The 22,765-nt window shown below is 42.5% G+C and overlaps 1 protein-coding gene across 9 annotated transcripts in view; it reads left to right on the forward strand.

The window, feature by feature from the left end:
• DYM (dymeclin) overlaps positions 1–22,765 on the forward strand; it is a 209,079-nt gene that overhangs the window by 116,185 nt on the left and 70,129 nt on the right. For 4 of the 9 annotated variants that reach the window (XM_064405419.1, XM_064405420.1, XM_064405418.1 and 1 more), the window contains one exon: positions 1,826–1,990. The exons of the other annotated variants lie outside the window; for them this stretch is intronic. In XM_064405419.1, coding sequence (XP_064261489.1) covers positions 1,826–1,990 — 165 coding nt within the window. The remainder of the gene's footprint in view (positions 1–1,825; positions 1,991–22,765) is intronic. 9 annotated transcript variants of the gene reach the window in all.

The following is a 22,765-nucleotide window of genomic DNA, read 5'->3' on the forward strand; positions in this document are numbered from 1 at the left end:
TTGGTTTTGGAAAAAAATATGTGGCATCTCCAGGTAGCTGGAAGGGCAGGCTTGTGGATTGAGGGTTTTTTTTAGTATGGGACCCAGTAAATCCTTTACTGTGTCCATCCCTGGCCTGTGCAGTGAAATGAATGGCCTGCCTTGCTCACAATGTGCTGTGGTCAGGAAAGCAGAAAAGGCATGAAAGCTTAAGAAATGACATCCTTGAAGCTTCTTGATCTCCTGACAATTATCATGTCTGCAAATGAAGTGCCAAAAGGGATCTTGTGTTCTTAAACTTCCAGAGCAAAGATAGGACTGATGTAATCCAGTAGTGAGTGTTGTTTAAAGCAAAGAAGAGGGAGGTGTTGGTTTTGATGCAGTCTTGGGCTTAGAGCCCCACTGATTGCACCGATTAGGTGTTAGTGGCACTCTTTTTTGTCCTGTTTTTTGCCTGAGGTACACAAGTGTCTCAGGAAGGTGTTTCAGCCACATGTGACTATGTCACATAGGGATTTAGAGAGACGCTAGCTTGTGAAATGCAGGTGGTTGGGTGTATAACCCCTGGGCCAATTTTCCATCTATGAAGCAATGAAACGATGGGGGTTTTCGATTTGGTGAGGATGCTGGAGCCTAGAGTTCAGTTGTTGGTTCTTGCCAAAGTCAGTACAAGAGACTTGATTTCATATATCTCCATGGGAAACTTTCCCAGTATGTCTGTCCTGGAGAGAGCCATGTCCCCTGGCTGCAGATGAGGACAGCAGAGCCTGGTAGGACCATCAGGAGCTGACCTTTTTGTCTCACAGTATATAGAGCTGGTTAAAGCACTTTCTGAAGAACTTAAAATCACAGAATTGTTCAGGTTGGAAAAGATCGCCAGGATTACCAAGTCCAGCTGTAAGATCACTGAGACACATCATCACATCACATCATCATATTGGCACACCCTGGGCTGTGCACCTTTATGCCGTGAAGTATTTTCTGTACAAACCCTATAACAAAAGGTAATTGAGGTTATATTTTCTATGTGCCTCAGAGTTTTCCAGTGATGCAGTGTGTTGCAGGTGAACTACACTAATGAATTTATTTTCCTTTCCATTATGAGTGGGAGGATATCCTGTGCATAGGCATAGGCAATATATCTCTTACTCAGGTGTATTCAGGGTTGCTTAATATCCATTTTAAATGTTTTTTTGCTTGCTCTGTAGTTACTTCATAGAAGTGACTGTAGCTCTTCGTGGAAAAGCTGGCCATGTCTTAATTGAGTAACTCTGTTATGATTAAGCATTGCATTTGAGCAACTAAAATTAAACACAGGAGTGCTCTACCACTGAAATCCCAGGCTACAAGAGCAGTTCACACTGATCAATAACTCAGTGTGATTGTTTCCCCTTTAAGTCAACTGTCAGTTTTCATGAAAGGCAGTTAAATTTTGTGAACATTCTTAGGTTTTTTTAAAGGTAACCTTTGTAAGTCAGTGGCCAGTCTCCTGCATTTATTGAGAGAGATAAAACTTTTCCTAAGATGCTACTGGGAGCAAAAAGCAGGGGGGAGGATGGAGAGAAATGACACACACACCCAAAAGAAGCCCAAATTCTTGTGTCTGATGTCTGAGACTTGGTGAATTCCCTGTGCAGCAGTGACAGAACCAGTGTGTGGGCACAGGGGCAAACAGATCCCTCTGTTTCTTGAAACTGTTTGTTTTATGTCAAACCGCTCCATTGCTTTCTTGGCATCTTCCATTGACTCTTGGCACAAAAGCCAGGGATGTTAAACCATGACTTAGCTTTCTTAAAGGAAAACACCTCTTTTTTCTGTTTTGTCTCCCTCTACCCTTGTCTTTCAGTTATACCTGCCGCCACTTGCGGAGATATGTGTATGTCTTGGACAAACTGTATTTCCCCCACTCCCACTGCTCTACGCTGCAGCATTGCTTCTCGACCCTCAGTGACAATGGAGAGGAACTCTTGTCTTTAACTTGTTCTCACATTCTCAGATCCTATGCTTCCAGGTTATTAACCTCTCCTCTCCATTTACTGCATGCTGCATGCCCTGTGACTGATCTGTGCATGTTTTCAGTTAACTGATGAATAATTTTAATTTCTAAGGGGATAGTTTGTGTCTTTATGACATCCTTTATGTATATTCTAAAAAGTGTGTTAGATATGGGAGGTTTGGTTTGTCTTTTTAAATTTAGAATACATATTCTTTGGCCTTTGGAAACCTTAAATGCTTTTTATGTTAAAGTATTTTAATCCATTTCCAAAGCCTTGACATAAGAACTTGAGCTGTGATTCACAAAACTTCCATTGCAGTTGCATAGTTTGTTTGGAATTGGTGCAGGGGTTACAAGCAAGTGTCTAATACTTCTTGACACCCATTGTTTTATTTGTAACGTTATCTATATAATTTGCTTTTCAAGAGTAAAAATGATAGAGCTTTTGCCTCAAGTTCAGAAAATTTTCTTGGAAGTTAATCACAGGGTTGTTTGTGCTGGAAAAGCCCTCCAAGATCGAGTCCAAACATTACCCAGCACTGCCAAGGCCACCACTGACCCATGTCCACAAGTGCCACATCCACAGAGCTTTTAAAGCCCTCCAGAAGCAGGGAACCCACCTCTGCCCTAGACAGCTGTGCCAGGCCTGGCCGCCGTTGGGGTTAAGAAATTTTTCCCAATGTCGAACCTAAACCTCCTAAAACTCACAAGCTGAGTCCATTTCCTCTTCCATTGATTGTTACTTGGGACAATTAAAGATCTCTCCTTTTTGTATGTCTGATTATTTTTAATTATACAGAATAAGAATTATGAGAATCCATCAGCCCCAAATCCTTGTTTGTGATAGGGAATTATAGATGCTTTACAGAAACTGTAAAAAGGGTGAATTTAAAAGTCCTACTTGCCATACCCAAAGGACTTCCCTTAGCTGTTTATTCCAAGTAAAAATTAAAGTTTTACTATTTCATTGTTGATGCTGTGGATAATTAAATATATTAACCTAGTCCCTAGAAGCTTTGGGAAAACAAGGAAAAAATTGCGTGACAAAATTGATCAGAACATGGAAGGCATCCAGGGTGGAAATGCAGCTTCCCAGCTAAGCCAGCATACAATAGCAAGGGACCACACAGTAAACATAAGTAAAACCAGCTTGATTGTCAAGGGAAGAAAATACGGCATGCAAGCTGAAATAGCTCTTTTTGTACAAAAGAAAAAAATTATAGTAGTACATAATGATGGAGAATTACTCTGAAGATCTCAACAGGACATGAAAATCTAGCTGTCCCAGGGGCATTCTCCAGATTAATTTGGAACAGGGACATGGTATTAAAGTAGTCAAAAGCCTGAGATTTCAAAGGCTTATTTAAAAATGAATACTAATAATAAGTGCAGTCTACACTACAATCTTCTTTCAGATGTAATGTTTTACATGTAGAAATGATGTACTGAAAATGTAAAATAAATAGTGTAATTCTTCCAGCTTGTTTCCATGAAATTTTGGTAATTCTGTACAGCAACAGCAATACACATTGAGCTGACAAAATCACCCCTGGGAGACTAAGTGCTTCTCTGCGGATATTGCATCTTTCAGGTGTTCTGTGGATGAAAATAAGCACTGATAACATTGTATGTGTTTTCATGTAACAAGCTCATGAAATTTTTAGAGCAAAAACATTCATTCATAGTAACTCCCCACTTACCACAACTGATGGAGAAATTTTTTACTGGTATCACTTTCTGACATGGGGCTTATGCATCAGTTGAGGTATATTAGAGTACATCAATCTGGGAGATTGTAAAATCTCAGATTTTCATTCAAGGTTATCTTTTTCTGAGATAGGAGGAGAACAGAGGATTTGAAATAGAAATTACTGCTGTAAAAATATAGAGGTAGCTGGTTTTTATGGCTAATTCTCTATTGTTGTTTTGATATTGGATGATTAGAGAAGTACAGTCAGGAAATTTGCCTGTCTAAGTGTGTAAGTAGCATCAAATACAACAGCATAATTGAGGTGTCAAAAGCTTTTTGTTTGAATCCATGCATCTATCCTCTGTTGAGTACTACAGTGTTTTGCTTTATTGTGTGATCAGCCCGTTTAGAGAAGAGATGGAATTTAGAAATTACTAAAGGCAGAGGATAATTAATTATGGTGATTCATAATCACCACTCCCCCATCCAGTATTCTTGGCAAAGAATATAGATTTTAGTCCGGAGCAGAAGGTCTCTAATGATGCTCTGATACCCACAGATGGTGTTGCCTGTCTTTGTACTTGTCAAAGAATTACAGTTTTCATTGCTATTTTGGTAGATTTTATGTGCAAATATATTAATGTTTGCATTAAACATGTACAAAAGCAGCGTGGGCAGCAGGGCAGGGGGATCCTGCCCCTGTGCCCTGGGCTCAGGTGAGACCCCACCTGCAGAGCTGCCCCAGCCCTGGCTCCAGCAGCACAAGGACGTGGAGCTGCTGCAGCCAGTGCAGAGGAGGCACGGAGATGCTGCCAGGGCTGGAGCCCCTCTGCTCTGGAGCCAGCCTGGCACAGCTGGGGCTGCTCCCCTGCACAAGAGAAGGCTGCAGGGACACCTGAGAGCCCCTGCCAGGGCCTGCAGGGGCTCCAGGAGAGCTGCCCAGGCACTGGGGACAAGGCCTGCAGGGACAGCACACAGGCCATGGCTGCACTGCCACAGGGCAGGCACAGATTTTGGCATCTTGGGCAGGAATTGGTGGCTGGGAGGGTGGGCAGGCCCTGGCCCAGGGTGCCCAGAGCAGCTGTGGCTGCCCCTGGATCCCTGGCAGTGCCCAAGACCAGGTTGGATGAGGCTTTGCAGCAACCTGGGACAGTGGAAGGCATCCGTGTCCATGGCAGGGGTGTGGTAATAGGTGGTCCTTCAGGTCCCTTCCAACCCGAACCATTCTGTGTTTCTCAGGTTTTCAGTGTACCATGGATGTGTGAGGACCTGGTGGTGATGTGGCACAGGCACACCACACCCCAGACTTATTGGACAGCCAACACTGGTTAAAGCAGTAGAGGGAATGCAAAATAGCACATATTTTGATCTCCCACAGGAAGCAAGCCCACAGCACCAATTTTCCAGGCAGCTTTCTTTGGGATTTAGTGCCAGTCTCTTTAGGTCTCTTGCAAATTCAAGAAACATAGTGGATAGAATACCCATTTTATTATGCACAGCATTAGCATAGCATAAATATTGAGCCTGGATTTGTAATGCAAAATTCCTAATATCTAATAATTCTGTTGTGACTGCGCTATGTATTTTTTATTGCAGTGGCTGTGCTTTGTGATGTGAGATATGTTTGCCACTTTTACTGTTTCCTTTTGCATTTCATATTCATTGTGTGATGTTTTAATGCTCGTGTGTGTTGCTGTTTTGTTTTAAACCTCTCTGGGTTGCAGTCAAGCTCAGGAAAATTGCTTTTGAAGGCAGACTGGCTTAGTGCATGTACTAGCAAAGAGTCAGCTAACAAGCAATGATTAGTTCTGGGATGCTGAACAAATTATGGACAGTTTTAGTTTCATAGCGAGCTTGACACTGTGTGTGAAAGCAGGAAATACAGTTTTGCTGAGCCTTGTAAATTGGGTAAATATGTCTTAAAGTTGCAGAGGTAAAATTTATTATGGATTAATTTAAATTATGGGGGTTTTTTCCTAGATAAAAAAGACCAAGAAATACAATATCAAAGTGCCATTCAGTTTATCCGTTTTGGTTATCTTTTATTACTTAATGCTAGGTTTGTTTAAACAGCAAAATGTATCTAATAAGATTATAATGCTCCCTTTCAGAAGTGTTCTGGCATTGTCTGAAGTGTATGGAGAATGAGCTTTGCAGCCATCCTTCTCCCATGCCATCAGAGTCAATGGAATTATGCAATTATACTCATTTAAGAATGTGCCGCCTTAGCAGGATCTCAGCCTTGGAGGTTAGCTTTGAGAAATGCTGCTAATTTACTAGAAATGGTTTAATTTCGTTGCTTCAACCTGATGCTCAAGTGCTGCTTAAAGCCAACTTGAATTTATTATCCAGTTTCCAGTTCCTTTTTCCTTGGACTGCGAGCTGTGCTGGGGCACAGAGCCTGGATCCCAGTCCTCTGTCCTGGTATGGATCACTGACCTGACAATGCTGGAAAAGTGTTTAGGTATCATCCTCAAAAACAGCTTAAGCATTTGCAACTCTGACATATTTCTTTGGCTTTAGTCTGTGAAAGGAAGTTGGGGAAAAACATAAGGCAAACATGTTTATTATTGAACCTTAAATGGCTCTTGGTTGAACTCATTTGATTTGCTATGTGGAGATGTGCAGCAATTCATATTCTTTCAAATGAGTCTTGACAGATGTGAATTCTTTTTCTCTGATAATCTTGAGCATTTGTTGCCATTGCGTTTTTAGGCAGATAGTGTGAAAAACTCACCCTAAGTTAGTGCAAGTGAAATAGTCAATGCATCAGCCTTGTTTAGAGTCATTAAATGCTTTGCTTTGTAAGGGACCCTAAAGTTCATCTCATTCCACCCCCTTCCAGTGACCAGGGACACCATCCACTATCCCAGGTTGCTCCAAGCCCTATCTAACCTGGCCTGGAACACTTCCAGGGATAGGACAAACATTGATCCGTATTTCACTGTGAGCTTAACCTGTCAGAGCTTTCATAAATGGCCCCACATTTGTCATAGGATTAAAAGTAGAGTAATGTTGATGGCAGAATCTGGATCTGTCACAGGAAAGAACCAGCTTCACTTCATTTATCACTAAAGCAGGCTATTTTTGGAATGGTAGATAGCATAGTTTAAAATATTTTCCCCCTAAGAGAAATTTATTTCTCCCATACATACAAAAAATTGGTAGATTTGAGCACTTTTCAGAAATAAACAAGCTTGGGTTTGTTTTTCTTTTTTTTTTTATAATACTGAATAAAAAACATTCTTTTTCTGCAAGATATTTAAATAAGATTCTGCACTTTGCTTCCAAAGCTGGGATTTTACCAAAGATCTTTTTCCTTCTCTTTTTCCTTTCTGTTCCCCCAAACACCATTCAGTGGTCTCTGCTCAGCATCCTGCCAAGCTGAGAGGCTGATGGGAACTGGATTGGTACCTTTCAGGGACTGCAGTGTCATTGCATTATCAGAAAGTATCATTATGGGTGGGCTGGGAAATTTTTCTTGTTATTGAAACATATGGCATAGTATCTCCAGCTTTTAGTGTCAGGGTTAGAAATGGCACATTTTTGTGACAGTGAACAATTTTTTTGTCTGAATGCTGTGCCACTGATAAATTCTAACTGCTTCCATTACCAGTGTTAAGCTTGAAGTCTCAAAGGTGTTTTTTTTCTTACTGGGCTTAATATGCACAGTTTTACTTTTTATTTTCAATGCCTGCCCCGTGCTGTGAGTTGCTGTAATTGTCAACCAATAGTCATTGAGTTGAGTGGTTATGGTGTATTTTAAACTTCAGTCTTAGGCAGACCATGGGACACCTGAGAGAATTTAATTAAGTCACTTAAGAAGTAAATAGAAGCAAGAACAAGTGGAAAAAAACCAATCAAACTGCATTAATATTTCTTCAAGGATTCAGGCTGGTTTGTTAATACCCATATGCTGACATTTCTCTGGAGTGGCCTGTAAATTTCTGTGGGAACTCTGTTCTCTGAGCTTCCATGCTCAAGATAGTTTGTGGGGCTCAGTTTCTGAGCTGGGGGCACAGCTTGGGAGACGAGTCTTTTTTTTTGGCTGCTGCATTGGTGTAGATCATTTCCCCAAAATCCAGCTCATTTGATAATTTTTCTTTGGGAGAAGAAATAGAATTTAGAAAAAATAAAGGTCAGAGGTTTCTTGAATGAATATAATTTAATATTTTATTGCTTTGTGATTGTGATTTTTAGTCAGCTGTTCATAATTTTATTGAAGGCTTGGAGTTGTTTATTATGGAAGGATCACTTTACACTCAACATCGAGTGACTTGGCAGAGCACAACTGTTTATAAATAATTCTATTATAGACTATTTATCTTTGTACTGCACAGCACAGTGATCAAGAAACCAGTGAGATATAAAATCAATGCTGTGGGTATTCACTGGGTGAAGAACTGCCTGGCTTGCAGGTCTCAAGTACAGTTTTACTGGATGCTTATCAAGTGGGTGCATGTCTAGTGGAAACCTCTGCATCGATTTGTTAAGTCCTGCCCTATTTAAAACTAAGCATCAAAAAAACTTTTTAGGGAAGGAGTGATCAGTGAAGAGGAGAGATTGCTGCTATAAAAGTGTAATTGTCTAAGCTTGATGAAAGCAAGGTTTTCATAAAGCTAGTGGACTGCTACACACATAGATCATGCTACAAGATAAGAGGAACAGGTTGACTTTGAAAGAAATCAGAAGTACTCTATGGCATTTTTATGAGTTTACTCCTTAAATTATTTAGGAGATTAAGGGCAAATAAATCCTTTGATAAGGGTGCTCTTTAATAAGATTTGTGAGGGGACAGTTAGGTTGGATATCAGGGAAAGGTTCTTCCCCCAGAGGGTGCTGGCACTGCCCAGGCTCCCCAGGGAATGGGCACAGCCCCGAGGCTGCCAGAGCTCCAGGAGCCTCTGGACACCCTGCCAGGGATGCCCAGGGTGGGACTGTTGGGGGGCTGTGCAGGGCCAGGCCTCGTGGTCCTTGGGGGTCCCTTCCAGTTCAAGGTATTCTGTGATCCTACACAAAAGTACAATGCACTCCAGTAGCTAGAAAGCAAACCAGCTGTGACTGGTCCATCTGTTTTTACATGGTATATGAGTCACTGGAATAACAAGGGCTCTGGATTTCCCTAGATTGGAATTTTTAAATGAGATTGGATGTTCTCCTAAAAGCTATGTCCAAGTCCAGCCAAAACTATTGGACTTGAAGGAGGAAGTAGCTGAGGGAATTCCTATGGCTTGTGTCAGATGAGTGGATCAAAGTGGCTTTCTTGGCATAAAAAATGGAAGTTACAGGCAGATTGCCATGCAGGATTTTGTTCATTTGTTTGCCTTACAGATTGCTTTAAAGGGCTACATTTTGATTTGGAATCTTCTCATTAAAAATTATATCTTCTCAGGTTCCCCAGGTGATTTGACCCAAATAGTACAAAACAGCACACGTTGCCAAAACTCTAAATTCTCATGTACAAATAATGAAATTGAATGGGGAAAAATTGCAAGAGTGAGGTTCTTTCTCTAGAATAATCTTTATTCCTCCCACCCTGGTAAAAATCTATCACAGGCATGTTCTAGATGCATTCTCATGTGAAGCTAAAACACATCTCGATCAGTCAGAATTATTTTTAATTGGATGCTTATGAGCCCACATTCCCATGAGATGAAACTGGAACAAAATTACTTTCACACATTTCCATTGTAGCAGTATGTTCAGAGTCCGGGGGTTTTGCGTTCCTACGTAACGTCTGGCATTTAATCAGCATTGGGAGGGTGTCTTATTCTTTGGTAAGTATGTAAATAAGCTATTGTTTTGGGAGTAAAAGGAGAAAAATGCCATAGCTTGTCTGAAGAGTTCTGGAGAATGCTAACAAAATGCATGTCAGTCTGAATATACCGAAACAGCTTATAGCTAAAAGGAGAAAGAATTTATACTCCTCTCAGCCAGTTACATCCTTAGACTAAAAAACCTTGCTGAGATCCAGCCCCTCTGTAGTCTTTGCTGACTTCCCTGGGTGCACCTCTCCATCGCTTCCTTAAGTCAGTGCCACTGGCAGCAGGGAGTGCCCTGCAGGTATTCTGCTTTCTGCATCTAGGTGATGCACTCATGTCTGTTTTGATTTCCCAAACAGCATTGCATGAACTTTGACTAGTGAAAGCAGCTTAGTAAAATATTTAATTAATGCCTAAATATAGAAAATTATTCAGTTAAAAAATAACAAACATATGTTGCTGATTCAAAATGTGTTCCAATCTGTCAAATTAAAGAAAGTATTGACTGCAGCTAGAGTTGTCACAATTGATAATTTTGGTTAAGATGTTCCAGTCAGAATGACTGAAGCATCAGAATGTATATATTTTTCCCCTTTTAAGTAGGAGCATCTACATCTTGATGTCAGTTGAGAACTAAATGTTTAAACCACATTCATGGGTCTCCTGAGAGAGATCTGGGTGTCCACCCAGAACTGGGCAGTACCCTCAATACTAAAATATGCAAAGAATTTTGCAAATCTTGAGTAACAAATGATTCACAAGAAGAACAGTGCAGCAAACTTCTTTGCAGGTGTCTCGTGGAGACAGAGATGGATGAGCATAAGGGATTCAAATTGTGCATATGAACAGTGGTGATGAGGGAAATTTTAAATTTTGATCAAGGACTCTGACAAACAGAAGCAGAAAGAAATTAATCTTGTTAATGTAAAGGCAAAAGGTTTAAAGTTTTATGCTTTTAAGGTTGGATGCAAAGTGTTCCACTTCATAAAACATATAAAACTTTAGTTCAGCAGTTATTTTTAGTCAATAACCCCAAGAATCAGCAGTTAAATGAGAGAACCTCACAACATACTCAGCTTCATAGGAGGCTTTCACTTGAAACGTAATTTGGTTAGTGGGATGTTGTGCATAAGAAGGATATCTGAGTGGTCTGCTGATGGGGGCTGGTATGTTAGTTTAAAAGTGATGAGTCCAGGAGATAAGCCTTATATAGTGAAACCCAGGATGTTTTCCAGTAAGTCCAAATTGTTTCAAGCCAGGTGTTGTGATATGTGCTGCAGAGATGTTCTGCACAGGAGCCATAGGGGAGACTTGCTTTGTGAAAATACCTGGGTGTTTATATTCTTCTAATTAACTGCAGCTGTAGATAGCATGAGTTTGAAAGTTTGGCTTCTTTTGATTAAAAAAAAATTGATTAGCAGTATAAGTGATTGGAGGCATCACCTCATGGTTCTCCTTCTGAAGTAGTTTTGGGTAGTCTTCCAGCTGCCCAGCTGTTGAATCTAAATCAGTGATTCTCCGTCAAAGAGGCAGGTGCCACCAGAGAGGAGTCATAAGCACATTACAACAGAGGCAGAGCCCCCAGGCTGCTGGGTCCTGCAGACCTGGCCTGGCTCCCCATGTGGCTGAGACAGGATGGGGAGGAAAGGAATAGGGAACACTGCTCACCTGCTTATTGAAAGTGTGACGCCTGAAAAATTGGAAATGGGCATCATACTGACCTAAGTGACCCAAACCATTCCAGATCTGCAGAATTAATAACACTGTAAGAACAACTCCTCCTCTTCTTTTAATTTCTGGCTTCTGTTGAGAACATCTGAAAACAACTGTTATGTCTTCTCACATTTTGGTATCGCCCTTCCTCGCCACAGCCTATTTGACCAAGAAATGCAGAGAGAGCTTGGGGGGAAGATTTAGTCAGCTCTTTATTCCAATCCTCCAAAGGATTGATTTAAGTTGTGTAAGGAGTTTTTGGATCCCCACTCTGCAGCAGGATGTAGGGGGTGAGAGCTGTGAGCTATTCTTAAGTGGTTTTGTTCTTTCGTGTTTGTAAGCTGAATTTATGAGAAAACATTGATGAGAATGCTCCCACTGCAGCAGCCACAGATCAGAAAAAGCAGTGGGAGAGGAAAATAAGAACAACCACAACTGGTTTCCAAAGATGACTAATCCTCCAGCCCCAGTGTAACCTCCAGGACAATGATTAGCGTTTGGCTTTTCTTCTGCTGGAAAAGTTTTCTGGGGCGTCAGCCTAGCTGAAAACTGGTTCAATACATGTAACTAATGAAAGATTTTAAAGTTCCCATTTAATGTTCCTGCCTTGTTCACTTGGTTACTTTAAATACTTGTAGGTGCATGATGTGCAGCATTACATTTGGCCTGTGTTCTCTATTAGTTACCAGAATATTTTATAAATGAGGAAAATCTAGTTTTGTAGATAAGATGTAGCAAGGTACCTCCAACGGACCTGTTAGCAGTAGTGTGATAGAGTTTTTGACTTCCAGTTGGTGAAAATTCAGGGATTACTCCTCATTTTTGGAGAAGACCTTAAAGGGAATTCAACATAGATATTTTCCTTTTCACCAGAGTGAAAAAAGATGCAAGACCTTGCTTTTAGTGTGACATTCACTTGGCAAAAATTAAAAATCAGTGTTTATAAAAAACTTCCAACCTAATAAATAGAATCAGATCTTTCCAATGGCGCATTTTTGTAACTAATCAACAAGCCATCCTCTTGCTACTGCAGGATTTTACCCTGAAGTATGTTTTCTGTATTTCCCAGAGTGCTTTGTAGTGCAGTCGTGGCTTTACAGGTTTCTACATTGACTTGGTATTCATTCCCAGCAGGCAGTTTTCCTTGCATTTTGTTGTTTATTGAGTGGTACTCAATGCTGTGATTTCAGGGAATCTTTAAAGTGCCTGGTTAGGAAGCAACTTTGGAGATTGTCATTTCCAAGGGCAGGGTCACCAAGAGCTGTATGCCCATGGCTACATCCAGCTGATGTTTACTATCTCCAAGGATGGTGACTCCACAGGCTCTCTGTGTAACTTGTGGTTTTTCTCCTATGGTTAAATGAAATTTCCTGTATTGCAATTTGGTCTCATTTCCTTTTGTCTTTCTCTGGGCATCAGTGTGCCTGGCTTCTTCATCTCTAGACCTTCCCATGAGAATCACAGAATCACAGAATCATCTAGATTGGGAAAGACCTTTAGGTCATCAAGTCCTATGTATGACCTAAGACCACCTTGTCCCCTATCAGATGTTTTCTGAGACCCCTGTGAGCCTTTTCTTCCCAGGCTAATCAGAGGTCTCTCAGCTTCCCCTTGCATATCACATGTTTCAGTCCCTTCATCACCTTTGTGGTGCTTTGCTGGACCTGCTGTGGTGTGTGCTTGTCCCTGCTGCTGGGAGCCCAGTGCTCCAGGTGAGGCTTCCCAGTGCTGAGTAGAGAGGGAGAATCACTTCAAAAGTGGGCTGGTGGTGCTGTGCCTCACACAGCCCAAGGTGCCTCTTTGCTATGAGGGTCATTTCCTGGTGTACCCTCAATTCTGTGTTGGAACACAGGGGCCTTTGCTGCAAAGATGCTTTGTATGTGGTTGACCCTCAACACCCAGGATCTAATACATCCCTTCACAGCTTCACAAAGTTTCTCTTGGGGTGTTTATCCAGCCTGTCCTTGTCCCTCTAGCAACACAGCCATCATGTGCATCCGCTTCTCTTCCTAGTTCTGCATCACCTGCAAACTTACCAAGGCTGCAGCCTGCTCCACCAGCTGGGGCATCAGTGGAGATGTTGGAAACCGCTGGTCTCAGAATCCCAGAGTGGTTGGAAGCAATCTTTAAAGGCCATCTTGTTCCACCCCCTGCCATGGGCAGGGACAACTTCCATTAGCCCAGGGTGCTCCAAGCCCTGTCCAGCCTGGCCTTGGGCACTGCCAGGGATGCAGGGGCAGCCACAGCTGCTCTGGGCACCCTGGGCCAGGGCCTGCCCACCCTCCCCGCCACCAATTCCTGCCCAACATCCCAAAATGTGTGCCTGCCCTGTGGCAGTGCAGCCATGGCCTGTGTGCTGTCCCTGCAGGCCTTGTCCCCAGTGCCTGGGCAGCTCTCCTGGAGCCCCTGCAGGCCCTGGCAGGGGCTCTCAGGTGTCCCTGCAGCCTTCTCTTGTGCAGGGGAGCAGCCCCAGCTGTGCCAGGCTGGCTCCAGAGCAGAGGGGCTCCAGCCCTGGCAGCATCTCCGTGGCCTCCTCCGCAATCAACACATGGGGTGCACCATTTCTGGCTGGGCTCCAGCTGGACTTTGTACTGCTGACTGTAGCTCTCTGACCTCTTTAGTTTAGCCAGGTTTCTGTCCACCTCCCTGTCCATTTATCTAGTCTTTACTTCATCAGTCTGTTACAACTTGGCTTAATTGTAAAATACCATGATTATCTTGATTTTATCTTTGAGAGTCTTTATACTGTCTGTGTAGTTGTTAACATTTACAAATTGCTTCAGTATCTGGACTAGTTTTGGCCTTGCATTAAGATTTCAGATTACACCACCAAGATTGGGAAAACTCATCCGTGATCTGTGCTGGCCCTGCTGAGGCACCTCCAGTGCTGGGACAGCTCTGGGCCCTCAGCACAAGAGAGACACTGAGGGGCTGGAGCGTGTCCAGGGCAGGGAACGGGGCTGGGAAGGGGCTGGAGCCCCAGGAGAGGCTGAGGGAGCTGGGAAGGGGCTGAGCCTGGAGCAAAGGAGGCTCAGGGGGGACCTTGTGGCTCTGCACAGCTCCTGCCAGGAGGGGACAGCCGGGGGGTCGGGCTGTGCTCCAGGGAACAGGGACAGGAGCAGAGGGAACGGCCTCAGGCTGGGCCAGGGCAGGCTCAGCTTGGACAGCAGAAGGAATTCTCCCACGGAAAAGTTGCTCAGGAATTAGAAGGGGCTGCCCATGCAGTCCGCATCCCTGGAGGTGTCCAAGGAAGGCCTGGGCATGGCGCTCAATGCTCCAGGCTGGGTGACAAGGTTGGGCACAGCTTGGACTCTGTGATCTCTGAGGTTTTTTCCATCCTAAATGATTTTGTGGTTCTGTCACCTGGGTAAATTGAAATTCAGAACAATGTTTGTACATGCCTAGAAAGACTCTTACTGTGTCTCTTCTGAATATCCTATTGAAATGCAGTTTATGTTTGATCCTATGGCCTAGCATTTATTTCCCAAGAGGGAGTGGAATTAACATCCCAACCCATGGTGGTTGTACTTGGTTTTTGTATTGTATAGAATATGAAATTTGTTAGTGTTTGCTTTATCATCATGAAGTCAGTTCTTGGAAGTGTTGTCTTAACAGAGAATGACCTGGAACATCATAGAAACATGCCTTTTTAAAAAGTGCCTTTTTGGGAGGGCAGTGTTTTGGAATTTAGGAGGATTTTTTGGATTGATAGAGGCAGAAAGAATTACACAGCAGAATAAGATTTATAAAACTGAGTGGGAGGTAAAGCTCAACCTCTTTCTCTGTGGGAAGGAGGTTAATTTCCAAATAAATTGAAGACAATGTAAATTTAATTACTGTGCAGCTCAAAGGACTGGGATTTAAAAGCTATCATGTTAGTTTCTAAGATGGAAAAATATTGCACAACTGCAAAAGCACTGAAATAAATAATTAAATCAAATATGTGTTAGTTGTCCTGTCAATTCTGAGACTTGAGGATGTCTGAAGGCAATAAAATCATCTCTCTTCAGAATGACAGGTTCAGCAGTGGGTAAGGTAATTCAGATGACATTGTATGTGGGAAATAATGACATATTTCCTACTGAAAAGTAATGAACAATAGCTTTATCTAAATAAAATCTGCTTTTTTTTTAACACGGGCTATTCATGCCCATGTAACATTTCTAGATCTCTTTGGTATTGTCTGTAATACCTTTTTCACTGAAGAATAAATAAAATTGAAAACATTGACAGGCAGTCTAGAGTGGAGAAGCAGGATTGCATTTCATCTCTGTCAAGGTTGAATTGTGAAACTTGGGTAAGATGTGACTTTTGCTAGACATGGAAAATATTTTAATAAAAGATGAGGGGATGGTCCAAGCTGGGGATCCTTCAGGATGCTGACAAACCTTTTCCTGCTGTAAGCTACGATGATTTTGATCACACGTGTTTGTTTGGGGAACAGTGGTGGTGATGGAGACAAAGCTGGGAGAATTCAGTGCTCCAAACATTTTTCCTTCCTTAAAGGCTTCCAGATTATCCGTTCCAAGATTGTCATCTTCCTGCAACAATGAGTAGTTCAGAGCTTTTCAAGCTGTAGTGTATTTCTAAATGATTTTGTAAATGCTGCAGACCATGATGTGTTCTTGATACCTATATGCTTTTCTCTGGAGTTGTGTTTTAACCCTTCTAAGTCCTTGCTCTACATTTAGTGGAATCTTTTAGGCTGAAAAACCCCTCTAAAAGCATCAAGTCTACCCATTTCCCCAGCACTGCCAAGGTCACCAGTAACCCATGTCCCAAAATTTCACATTCACAGGGCTTTTAAATCCCTCCAGCAATGCTTCACAGGTTGTTTCCCCCCCACCTTCTTTTGTTTGTTGGCTTGTTTGTGTGGGTTTTGTTAGTTTGTTTTTTTGTTTTGTTTTGTTTTGTTTAATTTTGTTTTTTCTTATGAGCTATAGAACAAGGGAGAGAAAATCACTAAACACTGTGAATTTGGGATGTGATGTTAGGGAGGTCAACTTTACTGTTCATAATAAAGATACGTGGAAAGTGATGAAAGTGAAAGGACCTGGCATTATCTCTCAGACATACATAGGAAAGGACATGGGTGTTGTTGAGAGGCTGGAGCTACCAAGAAGAGAGAAATAAAGAAAATAAAAAGAAATGTTAAATAACAGGAGTTTAAAAAACGCCATGGGCTGATTTCCCAGGATGTTGGCAAAGCATTTACACTGAACTGGGCAAGGGCAGGCTGGGACTTCCTAAAGCCAAGTTAACCTCCGTGTAGGTCATTAACTGTAGCTTTTTCCATAGTGAATTGCACTCTTATGAAATGCTTCATTATCCCTTGTTTTGTTCAGCATTCACTGCCGTTGGGTTCTGACTGGATATTAACATCCCTTACAAAACATTTAATATTCTTGATAAATGTTTTATTTCGGTGATGCAGTATTTTTCAGGATGAAAATACCTATCTTTAATTTCCTATCTATTTTAACATCAGTTTTCCTTTAAAAAGTGGTTTATTTATGACAGGCCACCTTTTGCAGGTTTGTTTCCAAGAACAGAAATTCACAGAAATGCATCAAAGGGGATGATGTTGACATTACAGTGAAGGATGTAAACAATTTTTATTTGAGATACTTATTTTTCAAGTACTGTGTTGTTACAGCATGTGTTTAGTAGTAGATAATAAACTTAATCTGGGTTTTGTATAGAAAAACACTTGATATGTTGCATAATTTGATGTTACGTTATTTGACATTATCCTGTGTTTTTATTGCATTTTTCCTGTTTTCAAGTACTAGTATGCCTTCATGTCCTTCTGAAAATGTTTAAACATTTCATCTCTTGGAACGTATATTGATCTGCACATCAGTGCTTTTTGCAGAGAGGAGAAGTATTTCCAACAAATACTGTATGGGGAAGGTGTGGGTGTTTTGTGTAGTTGCATACACTCAGTCATAGGATCCCAGAGTGGTTTGGGCTGGAAGGGATCTTCCCATCCTGTTCCACCCCCTGCCATGGGCAGGGACAGCTTCCACTGTCCCAGGCTGCTCCCAGCCCCATCCAGCCTGGCCTTGGGCACTGCCAGGGATGCAGGGGCAGCCACAGCTGCTCTGGGAACCCTGGGCCAGGGCCTGCCCACCCTACCAGCCACCAATTCCTGCCCAACATCCCAAAATGTGTGCCTGCCCTGTGGCAGTGCAGCCATGGCCTGTGTGCTGTCCCTGCAGGCCTTGTCCCCAGTGCCTGGGCAGCTCTCCTGGAGCCCCTGCAGGCCCTGGCAGGGGCTCTCAGGTGTCCCTGCAGCCTTCTCTTGTGCAGGGGAGCAGCCCCAGCTGTGCCAGGCTGGCTCCAGAGCAGAGGGGCTCCAGCCCTGGCAGCATCTCCGTGCCTCCTCTGCACTGGCTGCAGCAGCTCCACGTCCTTGTGCTGCTGGAGCCAGGGCTGGGGCAGCTCTGCAGGTGGGGTCTCACCTGAGCCCAGGGCACAGGGGCAGGATCCCCCTGCCCTGCTGCCCACGCTGGGATCAGCCCAGGGCAGGGGGTTCAGGCTGGGGCAGCTCCAGCTCTCACCACAGCACCCCCAGCTCCTTCTCCCAGGGCTGCTCCCTCTGCTCTGCCCCAGCCTGGGTTGATCCTGGGACTGCCCTGACCCAGGAGCAGCTCCAACATTTGGCCTTGTTAAACCTCTGATGTTTCCATGGGTCACTGCTCGAGCCTGTGTGGATAGTGTGATACCAGATACTGTAGTGTGAATTTTGAGTTTGTTATCAAGTACCATACCTAAAGTCGTCTTCTTTATTCCTTCAAAGGTATTTTGTGTCTGGCATGATTTATTCAGAAAGGAATGTGTGAGCAAAATTTGAAAATTTAAATTCTGTATGTACTGGTTTGAATACATATGCCTTGGAAATTGCAGTTTATGTACCAAGACTGAACATCCTGTGTGAAATTCCTGATGAAGGTGTAGGGGGAATGGTTAAATTTCAGCTCCAGCTTCAGCTTAAAATGAGATATTTGAGCCAAAATCACTAGCATGGTATGGATGGAGGTACCCCATTGAAGGAGGTGGTAATACACTCAATATATTATGCTTTATGCCTATTTTACATTAAAAATTGACTTCATCAATACTGGAATTTGACTCAAAAGTTCAGGAAATAATAGAGTAAGGTCTTATGAAAAGTTTTAATTCACCATCTTGGTTTCAAAAGTGAAACACAATCTTAAGTGATTGTTCATTATGCTTTGTTTTGATTGTGGAGTTATCCACTGGTTTGGGTTTTTTTTACGTTGTCTTTATTTTTTGTGTGGCCTCAGGCACACTGAACACATGACATCTAACTTTATCAAGAAGACAAAAAATTCTCATTTCCTTAAAAACTGTACTTTTTAGAGCCGTGGTACTCGTGAAAGTTCTCAGTGGTTCACAAGTGTTTACAATGAAAATATAAATTTTTTATAAATACAGATGTGGGAAAAAAAGATTGCTACTCACTATAAACAGTTATGGAAGATACTCACAGATATAAATGTGTTATTTTTCAATTTTTTTTCCTTTATGGGGCACTGGAAGTTTAGAAATTATCTTGTTGTTATGCAAAAGAGAGTCCTTGCACCCAAAATTATGTTTGGGAGAACATCTTAGCTGTGACACCTATGTCAGGTTTGAATTTCTGGTCATTTCTGTAGTGTCCCTAGCAATGGCTTTATTGTGAAGTTGATTGGTCCAACAGATTTTTCTTTATTTCTTAAAAAAAAGTTTCCATTTCTTTAAAATTGTAGAGGTTTCATGTTAGTAATATAACGAAACAAACTGTAGTGATGATGGAGAGACAGCTAGAGGTTTCCATGCCCACTAGCAGAATCACTGTGGAGGCAGAAAGATGTGATCAGGAAGGACACCTGGCCAAAGGCAAGGTCAGTCCATGAGGAAAGCAGTAAAATCTTTCCTGTGGAGCAAACAGGTCAAAGGGACCGAAAGAAAGGAGGGAGAAAGGAGAGAAAGGCTTAAGACAAAATTAGTATTATTCTGTGTCTGCAGCATATGATGGGTCCTCCTAGGGGCATGTTTCTTGTTCTACTTTGACATCAAAATTCAAGTTTAATGAAGTTAGGTCAAAGCCTGGAGAAGAGAAGGCTGCAGGGACACCTGAGAGCCCCTGCCAGGGCCTGCAGGGGCTCCAGGAGAGCTGCCCAGGCACTGGGGACAAGGCCTGCAGGGACAGCACACAGGCCATGGCTGCACTGCCACAGGGCAGGCACACATTTTGGGATGTTGGGCAGGAATTGGTGGCTGGGAGGGTGGGCAGGCCCTGGCCCAGGGTGCCCAGAGCAGCTGTGGCTGCCCCTGGATCCCTGGCAGTGCCCAAGGCCAGGCTGGATGGGGCTTGGAGCAACCTGGGACAGTGGAAGGTGTCCCTGCCCATGGCAGGAGCTGGGGGTGGGATGGGATTTAAGATCCCTTCCAACCCAAACATTCTATGACTCTATGATATTATTTCCAAGTTTCACAGGAGATTGCAATTAATTCATTGTAACTGAGCCAGGGCAGTAAAAAGCCAAGCCCTCAGAGCCCACGGGGCTGTGTAAGGACAGGGTGGTGCCAGAGGTGAGCGCCGTGAGGGCTCCGGGTCCTCAACCAGGGCTCCAGACTCATGTTCTGCTTAAATCGTGGAACAAAGAGGGCTGTTGGCAACACCCATACCCTGTGACCTTCTGCCTGCAGAATGAGTCTGTTGTCTCCTAAAGTGGACCCAGATTCTTTCCTGTCAGAATGAGTTTAGAGGGCACAGCAATTCTCTTTCCAAGTGTAGCAAGCACCCAGATACGTACAAATACATACAAATGTGCTTGCACAGCCAGTGTGTTTGAGCAGAGCTGTGCCAAATCCGAGCTGCTCAAAGGACAGGGATTTGGACCTTAGGTTGCATGACAACAGTGTCTTTTTAATTTTCATGTTGTTATTTCTATGTTAGGGTTTTGTGTGAGAGTTTTGCTCAGGATGCTTTCTCCAGCAATTCCCTCTGATTCTCACCCACAGAGTTTTGCCCTCATTCAAGGCAAATGTCATCTCTCAGCAGCTATGAGACACCCTTATTGAATTAAGTGCAAGTAGATAAAATGGAAATATTGTGTGCTCTGCCCATTTGATATTCTTATAAAATATTAACAGGACAAACCCAGGGATCATTGAAAGGAATTACATGCATATCTTGAGACACCTAAAACAGGTTTGAGGATTTTTAGCTCAGAATAAGCCTTGTGTTTAATATGAGCTTTGCAAATATATATTCTGTTTATACTGGACTGTACTGATTTTCCTTCCTTAGCTTTCAGCCTTTCAGAATTTAGTTTCCTGCTTGCCACTCTCTTGAAAAGTACAGGAGAGAGATGGTGCTCTGCAAGCACTGCCCTGTCAAGTCAAAAATAATCATGTTCTGTAGGATTTGTGTGCAGGAATTCAGTCGATGGTAGATCACAGTCTGCTTATTGAATTTCTACTTCAGTACAACCTAGAGTTAGGTCTTAGCCCACCTCTGCCCTGTAAGTGGCGTTACAAGGATATTATTTGGCGTGCCAGACAAAAGGGGAATAAAATGATCTGTACCAAGATACGGGGGAAGGATTTTACTGCTTTCTGTTCCTTTTACTTCTCTAGCAATAGGAGCATCCATTTCCCAACATTGGCTGGAAAGTGGCCATGAGATGCCGAACAATTTATGCTTTCAGTTGAAAAATACATTTCCTGGTCTCTGGAAATTAAACTCTTGGCTTATTTTGTAAATATTTACTTTTGTCTTGCCACATCAAATTCCTTTCTTCCATATTGTTTCTAGTGTCATTGTCTTTCTAACTCCATTTCGGCAGGAAATCCTGTTCATTAATGCAAAGCCTCCCTTAATTGTTCTAAGTTGCTTCTGATTTTGCTTATATACCTACAAGTGTATGGTGACTTCTTGTTTTTCTACTTAATATAACAATATTCTAAATAATAATGTTATCTTCTGTGAGGCAGAATTTAATATGGCTTTATAGCACATGACTTATAGATCTCTGCTCATATGTAAGCAGTGGCAGATAAAAGGGTACTCTTTAAAATTAATGAGATGTCTTGTCATGAAGATATCTTGAAGTATATAATTTATTAGGATCAAGTTTAGGATTGTAGAATTAAAAGAGTGGCCTTTTATGTTTGCTGTTTAACAGGGAGCTGGGATAGAAATAATTTTCTTACCCAGGCTGCATTAAAACCATTTGTGATTCCAGAGAGCAGCTCAGGTGAATGACTTTTTACATGGGCAGACACCAACAAGACAGCTTTAAACAGACAGAGTTCAGATTTGATATTAGGAAGAAATTCTTTATTTAGAAGGGGGGTGTGAGGCCCTGGCTTGGGGTGCCCAGAGCAGCTGTGGCTGCCCCTGGATCCCTGGCAGTGCCCAAGGCCAGGCTGGATGGGGCTGGGAGCAGCCTGGGACAGTGGAAGGTGTCCCTGCCATGGCAGGGGGTAACACTGGGTGAGCTTTAAGATCTCTTCTAATCCAAATCACTCAGAGGTTCTATAGTTTGGGATTTGCCCTGAAATAGCTGCCAGCTGTGGCACACAGCTGTTTCCAAGGGGCCACAAGCTTATATTTTTAATAAGGCACAAGATAAGAAAAGCAGAAAAAGGTCTGATCACTGTCCAGCAAAATCAGAACATGGCGATACACTTCTCATGTGAATGTTGTACTGTCTGGGAGTTCTTTTCATTCATGATCCCTTCAACCCTCTTTGTCCTTCAGTGTGGCCCATACAAACCTTGTTATTTACATCCACGATGTTTGTGTGGTCTGCACACTGTGAGTCTCTCGATTTTACATCATCTCCACAAGATGTAAGATGTTAGATGGATCTAACAGTAAATATAGCAAATCTTTATTCAGCAGAATTTAGTAATGTTTCACTTTACAAGATTAGAAAGAAAGATATGAAGTGCATTCTTACTTTCTTTTTATTCTGTTATTTAATATTTTAATTGTTTAGGTTCTGTTTCCTGGGATCCTAAATGTCTCCCAGGCTTTAGAGTTGGTCTCAAATAAATAAGAGCAGTGCCCCTCTATGGAGTAAATGGCCCTGCAAAGGCCTTGGAGTTCTCCATGGCTATTGTCTCTCTTTATTTCTATTTATGTGCCATTGTAGCTTGGATAATTTGAATGCAGAATGCCTCAAGGGCTCTTTAGTAGACATGAGCACAGGAGACTTAGGGATTTTTCTCTGCATTTATTTGTGCTAAATGGATTTCTCCCAGTGCTGGGTTCCTTAAGTGCTCACAGAGCACTTCTCCATTGCCCACAGACAGGCACTTGCTTACAACCTGTCCCCCATACAGGTCTGTGGGACAATGCATTTATTGTATTTCAAGTGGAGAAGCACAGTGCATTTATTTTGTTCTCATGTCTGGTATGACCCTTCACAGGCCTTTATTCAACCAGATGGGCATTTCAGGTTGTCTGCTTGGAGATATCTGTGCTGGGATGTATCCATGTCTAGAGTTCTTGTGCCACAGCACACACTTTGTTTTGCTGTAATCCTTTTAAAAAATAGGTAAAGCCCAAGTGTTCCTTACATATACAGAAATCAAGGTATGGTT

This window comes from Passer domesticus, chromosome Z (assembly GCF_036417665.1).
Source record: "Passer domesticus isolate bPasDom1 chromosome Z, bPasDom1.hap1, whole genome shotgun sequence".
NCBI classification, from domain to species: domain Eukaryota; kingdom Metazoa; phylum Chordata; class Aves; order Passeriformes; family Passeridae; genus Passer; species Passer domesticus.